Source organism: Megalops cyprinoides, chromosome 17 (assembly GCF_013368585.1).
Source record: "Megalops cyprinoides isolate fMegCyp1 chromosome 17, fMegCyp1.pri, whole genome shotgun sequence".
In the NCBI taxonomy this organism is placed as follows: Eukaryota; Metazoa; Chordata; class Actinopteri; order Elopiformes; family Megalopidae; genus Megalops; species Megalops cyprinoides.
In genome coordinates this window covers 30,081,974-30,091,540 of record NC_050599.1, presented here as the reverse complement: position 1 = coordinate 30,091,540, position 9,567 = coordinate 30,081,974, and the positions used below count along the sequence as shown (strand labels likewise).

At 42.0% G+C, this 9,567-nt stretch overlaps 1 protein-coding gene across 1 annotated transcript; it reads left to right on the top strand.

Moving 5' to 3' along the window:
* The first annotated feature begins 3,777 nt into the window (after window positions 1-3,777).
* Window positions 3,778-5,899, top strand: chac1 (ChaC, cation transport regulator homolog 1 (E. coli)). Its single transcript, XM_036549814.1, has 3 exons — window positions 3,778-4,460; window positions 4,597-4,632; window positions 4,825-5,899. Exons 1-3 carry the CDS (start codon window positions 4,290-4,292, stop codon window positions 5,224-5,226), a joined length of 609 nt encoding a protein of 202 aa, XP_036405707.1. The 5' UTR covers window positions 3,778-4,289; the 3' UTR covers window positions 5,227-5,899.
* Window positions 5,900-9,567: the final 3,668 nt, after the last annotated feature.

Here is a 9,567-nt window from a genome sequence, read left to right as displayed (position 1 = left end):
GGCCCGCGGGCCACTTCCGACCCCCTCCCCCCGCTATCCGGCCCGCAACTTTGTCCCAAATTATGAAATAATCCGGCCTGCCAAAAAATATTTTATTTTATTACAGGTCCTTCTCAAAAAATTAGCATATTGTGATAAAGTTCACTATTTTCCATAATGTAATGATAAAAATTAAACTTTCATATATTTTAGATTCATTGCACACCAACTGAAATATTTCAGGTGTTTTATTGTTTTAATACTGATGATTTTGGCATACAGCTCATGAAAACCCAAAATTCCTATCTCAGAAAATTAGCATATCATGAAAAGGTACTCTAAACACGCTATTAACCTAATCATCTCAATCAACGAATTAACTCTAAACACCTGCAAAAGATTCCTGAGGCTTTTAAAGACTCCCAGCCTGATTCATTACTCAAAACCGCAATCATGGGTAAGACTGCCGACCTGACTGCTGTCCAGAAGGCCATCATTGACACCCTCAAGCAAGAGGGTAAGACACAGAAAGAAATCTCTGATCGAATAGGCTGTTCCCAGAGTGCTGTATCAAGGCACCTCAGTGGGACGTCTGTGGGAAGGAAAAAGTGTGGCAGAAAACGCTGCACAACCAGAAGAGGTGACCGGACCCTGAGGAAGATTGTGGAGAAGGGCCGATTCCAGACCTTGGGGGAGCTGTGGAAGCAGTGGACTGAGTCTGGAGTAGAAACATCCAGAGCCACCGTGCACAGGCGTGTGCAGGAAATGGGCTACAGGTGCCGCATTCCCCAGGTCAAGCCACTTTTGAACCAGAAACAGCGGCAGAAGCGCCTGACCTGGGCTACAGAGAAGCAGCACTGGACTGTTGCTCAGTGGTCCAAAGTACTTTTTTCGGATGAAAGCAAATTTTGCATGTCATTCGGAAATCAAGGTGCCAGAGTCTGGAGGAAGACTGGTGAGAAGGAAATGCCAAAATGCCTGAAGTCCAGTGTCAAGTACCCACAGTCAGTGATGCTCTGGGGTGCCATGTCAGCTGCTGGTGTTGGTCCACTGTGTTTTATCAAGGGCAGGGTCAATGCAGCTAGTTATCAGGAGATTTTGGAGCACTTCATGCTTCCATCTGCTGAAAAGCTTTATGGAGATGAAGATTTCATTTTTCAGCACGACCTGGCACCTGCTCACAGTGCCAAAACCACTGGTAAATGGTTTACTGACCATGGTATTACTGTGCTCAACTGGCCTGCCAACTCTCCTGACCTGAACCCCATCGAGAATCTGTGGGATATTGTGAAGAGGAAGTTGAGAGACACCAGACCCAACACTGTGGATGAGCTTAAGGCCGCTATCGAAGCATCCTGGGCCTCCATAACACCTCAGCAGTGCCACCGGCTGATTGCCTCCATGCCACGCCGCATTGAAGCAGTCATTTCTGCAAAAGGATTCCCGACCAAGTATTGAGTGCATAACTGAACATAATTATTTGAAGGTTGACTTTTTTTGTATTAAAAACACTTTTTTTTTATTGGTCGGATGACATATGCTAATTTTTTGAGATAGGGATTTTTGATTTTCTTTACTTTTTTGCCAAAATCATCAATATTAAAACAATAAAAGGCTTGAACTACTTCAGTTGTGTGTAATGAATCTAAAATATATGAAAGTCTAATGTTTATCATTACATAACAGAAAATAGTGAACTTTATCACAATATGCTAATTTTTTGAGAAGGACCTGTATTTTTTGCCAGCTGGTCTACATTAATTTATACTACCCAATCAAACACAGTTGACTGAAAAGAAAAGTGTGTTAAAAATAATGCATTTTGTTAACTCAAACTGACGGCAAAGGTCAAGGGTACCTGCAACAGAAAGAAAGTATTTGATCGGCTAGTGATACCACTCTTTGGCGCTTTATTGTTTGGTTCTGCTGCTAGCAACAAACATGTCTCTTTCCAAAGCTAAACGGAAAGTAGATGATGAACACAGACAGTTTCAAGAAAGGTGGACATTGCAGTATTTTTGTAGAATTCAGTGGAAATGCTACCTGCCTGATATGTAAGGGGAAAGTCACGGTTCTAAAGGAATATAATCTCAAGCGGCATTATTGGACAAAACACGGAGAACAGTATGAGAAGTACCGAGGAGACGAGAGGAAAAAACGATCCGTGCAGCTGCAGAAAGAGTTTACGTCGCAGCAGAGCCTTTTCCACAAACCAAAAAAAAGATGCTGATGCTGCAGTTGAGGCAAGTTATGTGGTGAGTGAACTTATCGCCAAAGAAGGAAAGCCGTTTACCGAAGGGCTGTTTCTGAAGGACTACATGTTGCAGGTTGCTAACATTATATGTCCAGAAAAGAAGAGCTTGTTCAACAATATTTATCAGCGAACACTGTTGCCGAGTGTATTGATGAACTGTCAGGTGATATTTATGCTCAGCTACGTGACAAAGCTGCACTTTTTACTGCTTACTCGCTGGCGCTTAATTAGAGCACAGACAAAACTGACAATGCGCAGCTAGCCATTTCCGTCAGGAGTATTAATAACCAATTTGAAGTGACGGAAGAGTTGTTAAGTTTGTTTCCCATGCATGGACGTACAGATCCAGTCTTAGTGATGCCCATCTTGAAGCTTTACTCAGGGTTTCAACTGTGACTTCCATGAGGGCAAATGTGGCTAATTTGTGTGAAAAGAAACGCTGTCCGGTGTCTGGCAGAAAATGAAGTACAAATGTGCAGTGCAGGTTTTCAATAAATTGAACTTAGAATATAAAAGTTAGAAAATGCAGTAAGGAAACATATTTGCACTTCAACTGTATATGAATGTTGTCAAAACTTGCAAAATATAGTTATGTTAATAGAAATAAAAAATACATTTTCAGAAATAATGCAATTTGTTGTCAGTTAAATGTTGATATGGCCCTCCTGTGACATGACAGTACCTGTAGTGGCCCCAGGCCAATTTGAGTTTGAGACCCCTGATATAAGCCAACGTTGGCCCAACCACTGCATGTTTTCTGGGACCTTTATTAAACATGCACATACCATGTACTCTTTAACTTAAATGACAAGAATGCAATGTAATGTCATTTAACTGAACGGCCAAGACAGGCCTTACTTTAGCTTTTTAATATATTCTGATACTGACTGGAGGTTCTCCATTTCAAACCATCGGAGCTTCAAGAACTGAGGAATCTCATCTGAAACCAAACATGCGAAATCCTCGAAAGGACAGACATGAAGTCCCCTCAAGCTACAACAATCGTGCAACACACAACGAGCAAAATATGATTTTAAATCTATGAAACACTGTAACAACATATAAATACCATAAACCAACTTTTAATAAGTCATCATTCACAAACATATACACGTATGTGTCGTTTTCCCGAATACCACATCAGAGCACATCTGATGCAATATCCAGAACTGTTGGCACCCTTTGCTTCCGAGTCTGAAACACTGCGTCTTGTTGCATCAGCCAAGCGAATATTTAATAATATGCATGTTTTTAAAAGTGACAGAAGTAATATCCACTAAGAATTTCAGCAAAGTAGATTGACTTTTTTTACACTAATCACAGTACGCAACACGAAAGGCTATCCTTGGTTTCTACGCCAATGAAAAGATCCGACTACCTGAGTTTTTTTTTATCCTTTCCATAAAAGGTTATTATTGGCTGTATTAATATGAAAACCCCGCCCACTCAACGACACTATTGGTGTAGACCATTCCATGGGATGGTACATTTGGAACAGTAAGTACGTGGACCTGGGTCATCGATGGTATAAATTCGATCAGTCTAGCACGTCGCGGTACTTTCGTATTACGTCTACAGTGGTGTGGGGATGTCGGGCGGCGTTCTTATTTTAGGGTCGGAAAGCTAGTAGCTTGCTGAAAGAAAACCAGCCGTAAGGTTTATGACGTTGTCATTACTTTCGCATCCGCGATTTTAGGTGGGTACCTCGTTACATTTTTAAAATCAGAATTAGAAGCAGAGGATAGACGGGCAGCTGGCTGGGAAGCCAGCCAGACGGTTTTGATTTTCGTTTGTATTAGACGCCAAGGAGGCCAAAATGGTTTTTTAAGACATCATGTGGCAACACTACTGCATCGGCATGCATCAGGCAAGACAACAGAGACTGCACAATTACATCACAAAAACTGCCAAGCAGCTGGGCTCCACACGCGGTATAACCGCGAGCCAACTGATACCACTACTACTTGATCGGGGGAAATAGCTACCTGGCTAGCAACCGCATTGAAACCGTCACCTTGTCCTTTGGCCATTATTACGCAAGCTAAGTGTGACCAGAATGAAGCCTCAAGACATCTTGGCAGAGAAGACCAGTCTGTGGATATTCGGGTACGGGTCACTTGTCTGGAAACCCGATTTCAAATACAAGAAGAGTAAAGTCGGCTATATCCAGGGATACAAGAGACGCTTCTGGCATGGGGACAATTTCCATCGGGGAAATGACGAAATGGTGAGACGGTGTCTTCTAAAGCGACGAGTTTGTACCTTTAATATAACGTATTGATCCATACCATATTAGTCTTATAGATACTGTGGTATGCTATTTGGGCAGCTAGCATTCATTTATTTTCTGTTCTTCTACGCAGCCCGGTAGAGTGGTGACGCTGGTGGAAGACGATGACGTAAGTGAACTTTCCGCTCGCGCTGAGTGTATGAGTGATGGCTTAACCGCCTTGGCCTTTAGCTAATGTACGCATCTTGTTGGCTCTTTACCATTTATGGGTGCGTACCCATAACTCAAATAATTCATAATGAGAATAATCCTTTCCATTGACTTATAACTGGACTGAGTTGAGGTTCTTTTGTGTGTCCAGGCATGCACATGGGGGGTGGCATATGAGGTGACCGGCTCCCAGATCGAGGAGTCCCTGAAGTACCTGAATGTGCGGGAGGCGGTGCTGGGGGGATACATCACCAGGGCAGTGGAGTTTGTCCCACGAGGGGCGGGAGACCCACCCCTCCTAGCCTTGGTCTATATCGCCACTGCCGACAACCCCATCTACCTGGGGCCTGCCAGCCCCGAGGAGATTGCCGCCCAGATCACCGTGAGCCGCGGCAGGGCCGGCCACAACATCGAGTACCTGCTCCGCCTGGCAGATTTCATGAGATGCCAGTGCCCTGAAGTGGAGGACGCCCACCTGTTTTCCATCGAGGCTGCCGCCCTGGCCCTGGTGCCCTACCTTTTGGGGTCCCAGCAGGCTGTGCTGGCGTCATGAACCTGCTGGCCAGTCACTCTTTATCTTAAACTGTGTCCAGACATCGTCCTTTAATAGTTGTGTGTTGTGTTAGTCTTTGTAATGTGTCTGCTTATGAAGAGTCACAAAATGATTCACAAAACGGTAATAAGGGAAGCATGGTTTTTTAACAAAGGAAAGGTGTAGTGTTTGTGCATTACACGAAGCATGAGGCTTCACAAGTATTTCTACATGTGTAGTGAAACCTGATGACCTGTAGGTATTGTGCAATATTGTGTGGATGTTATGCAGCAGTTAAGTACCATTAAATTTACTGTTTCACTGTATTGTTAAACTTGTCCATAAAGAGGTTCTCCACACGTGCAGTGATTGGGCATTCAAAGTAGACTCCATAATATTATATAAAGGTACTGTTCCTAATACTACTGATCAGTTTTGGCAAAGTGCATCCTTTTGTTACATATTGGACATACTGTTGCATCGGTTCTTGAACGTAAATGTTTTCCCTGTAATTGTAGTTGCTTTGCACTGCTATGTATTGTGTGTGTGTGTGTGTGTGTGTGACCACATCTGGAGTTGGTCACATTCCTTTGTTGTAAAAGGAATGTTTTTTTTTTTTTTATTTTATTAAAACCACATTATTTTTGCATCATGTTAACAACAGACATCAATAAACTCATCAAGGTAACACAAATTTGCATCTTTTTGGTGATATGTTTGGGATACCTAGGAGGGGTTATAGAAGAAGGCAAGTCATGGATTCCAAACTAGCCTGATATGAGTAGTGCAGCCTGCCACTTCACAGACAATGCCTGTGTGCATCTTTATTGGAGGAGACTCCCCATGTTGCATTTCTGTACTTTTCATAGGTGAACAAAACAATGGCAACACTAACTAACTAAGGGTTACTTAGTGTTGTCATAGGTCAGTATGGACATTTGTTACAAATGCTTTAGGTGTGGACGAACCAGTTCTGCCAAGCACCAAGCAATTTGCTCATTGGTAGCCTTGGGCAAGGTATCTCAAATTACCTCAGTTACTATGCAGTTATACAACTGAATGAATAATGTCAAATTGTAAGTTTTGCAAGTTATTCAGAGTATCTAGGCAGGGGTAATGCAGAATGAAAGTGATCTATAAGCCCAGAATATACTTGCATAGCTGACAAACGTCATAATTTGTTTAAAGTGTTAAAGGTAAGTGACATTGATATAAACATGAGATGAGTACAGTGGCTTCAGAATGTATTCAGACTCCTTCACTTTTTGCACACTTTGTTGTGTTATAGACTTAATGTAACATGGATTAAATGTATTCTTTTGGCCATCAATCTACACACAATAATCCACACTGACAAAGCAAAGTATTCAGACACTTTATTCAATACTTTGAGGAAGCACCTAGGCAGCAATCACAGCTCTGAGCCTTCTTGGGTAAGTTTCTACAAAGCAGTACCTAGATTTGAGCAGTTTCTTCCATTCTTCCTGGCAGATCCTCTCAAACTCAGTCAGATTGGATGGGGAGTCTCTACATTATCATTTTCAGGTCTCTTCACAGATATTCTATGGGGTTCAAGTCCAGACTTTGGTAGGGCTACTCAAGGACATTCAGAGACTTGTCCCAAAGCTGCTCCGATGTTGTTTTGGCTGTATGCTTCATGTTGTTGTCATTCTGAAAGGTAAACCTTCACCCCAGTCTGAGGTTTTGTGTGCTCTGGAGCAGATTTCCTTCAAGACCTCCAGGCAGGCTGTGAAATGCCTTTTAGTCACAAGCAGCTTCTTTCTAGCAACTCTACCATAAAGGCCTGATTGACAGAGTGCTTCTGAGATGGTTGTCCTTCCAGCAAGTTCTCCCATCTCAGCAGAAGACTTCTGAAGCTCTGTTAGAGTGGCCATTGGGTTCTTGGTCATCTCCCTGACCAAGGCCCTTCTTACCCAGTTACTGAGTTTGGCTGGACTGCCAACTCTAGAAAGAGTCCTGGTGGTTCCAAACTTGTTCCATTTCACAATGATGGAGCCCACTGTGCTCCTGGGAACATTCAAAGCTGTAGAAATGGTTTATACCCTTTCCCAGACCTACGCCTTGACACAATTTGATTGTGGAGGTCTATGGAGAGTTCTTTGGACTCTGGTTCTTTTGGTCTGACATGCACTGTGAATTGTGGGACCTTACATACACATGCGTGTGCCTTTCTAAATCATGTCCAATCAATTCAATTTGCCATAGGTGGATTTCAGTCAAGTTCTAAGACATCTCAAGGATAATCAAAGTAAACAGGATGCACCCGAGCTCAATTTGAAACGCCATAGCAAAGGGTCTGAATACTATGAAATGAGATATTTCAGCTTTTGATTTTTAATAAATTTGCAAAAAATTCAAAAAAATGTTTTTGCTTTGTCATTATGGGTTATTTTGTGCAGACTGACAGCCAAAAGAATCCATTTAATCCATGCTAGATTAAGTCTATTACACAACAAAGTGTGCAAAAAGCAAAGGGGTCTGAATACTTTCCAAAGGCACTGTAGCATGATTATTTTATGAGACTTGGTGATTGGAACTACAAAGCTATTAGGAGGGATATTTTGTGTAGAACATATATCATGAAATAATAGCAGTGATGCTGAAAATCTTATGTTTTGCATATTTGACATACAAACCAACAAGAGGAATGGGGAATCACGTCCCACATTGAAAATGAGGACATGGAAAAAAGGAAGTCTTTACATGTGGCAGTAAATAGCATTTGCTTAATTTGTGCACTCAGATGTTGCTGCAAAATTTTTTCATTGGCCCTGCTAGCTGAAGGATATACTACATGCCGCACAATCTGCTTTAAAGGGAGATAATGTTTTGTTTATAGAATTAATTTTTATTTTTGCTTCCCTGAGGAAAACCTGTGGGTCCTTAGTAGAATAACGTATGTGATAAAGCAGCCGAAAAATGTAAAATAATGTGCATTGTTATTATTTCATTGGCCTATACTGGTGCTATGTTATCACTGGGTTAGGACATCCATCGCTGCACACACCACTTATTAAAACAAACTGAACTGAATAACTAGCTAGCCTGCCATTAATCTGGATAAGAATGCCTGCTAAGTAACAAAACGTAAATGTATGTAATGTAATCATGGCCATTAAGCCGTAATGAATTAACTGGCTGGGGAGCATAGCATTACCTGTGCATCTTGAGGTGAAAGGGAGCTTAAGTGTTGTAATTTCAGCAATGTTGACGCTCAACATAAAGATCAGAGATGCGTTACTACAACATAACAGTGTATTTGAGAATTACTGGGACAAAATGTCACTGTCAAACCCTCACCAACTGCAGTGACAGCTTCTTCCCTCTAAACACTCCATTCGCAGGCCATGACTCACAGACATAACATGAATGACATCATGAATTTCGAATGGAGATGAAGCTCATTCAGGTAACAGAGGACGCCATTTAATACTGTGAGGGAAGAAGAGAGATATGTTTCATAAGATGGCAAAGGAGAGGAACACACTAATTGACTGCAGAAGAAAAGTGTCAGGTTTTAATCTTATTAAATATAAATATTAAATATTTGCAAACTGTGATGTACATACAGTAGAAATACAATTATAGGCCCATCTTCTAATTATTTGCTGTTTTTTTTTGCTAATATTTTTGCTGTCATTATTCATTATTTGCTGTTGCCATTGTTACCTTGCAAGCATGGGCATCTCAATGATGTCTCATTCAAATTCAAAAACAAACAGTAACAGCGAGATCAAGAGGGTTCCATGATCAGCCTGTTATCACAAAGGTGAGCTTTCCTGGGCTCTTATTTGAACAGAGAGCGTGGGAGCAGATAAGGTATCTATGCTAAATACAGAGTGGTGGAAACAGCGAATGAGCTGTGGAAGACTGAGGAGAGGATGCGGGAGAGTAAGGACTTGGAGGAGGGGTGGGAAAGAATGAAGAGGTTGACAGAGTGACAGGGTACACCAGGAAAGGGATAGAGGCACAGTGGAGGCATATAGTTCAAGAAAGGAAGGAAACTGTGTTCAGAAAGAGAGGGAAGTGGGTTCAGACAGAGAGGGTACAGCATGTCCATAAAGACAGGGAACAGTGTGTTCAGAAAAAGAGAGACCAGTGTGTTCAGACAGAGAGGGAACAGTATGTTCAGAAAGAGTGTACAGTACCATCACAAAGACAGGAAACTGATAGAGGAAATTAAGGAGCTGCAGTGCAGGCGATGAGCAAAGGAGGGGAGATGAGATAAAGGGATCAGTAGAGGAAAATAGGAATACCAGAGAAAGAGAGAGCAGGGAATAACAAAGGAATACAGACAGGAAGGGATGGTCTAAGGAGAGGGGGAGGTGTGGAGAGAGGGAA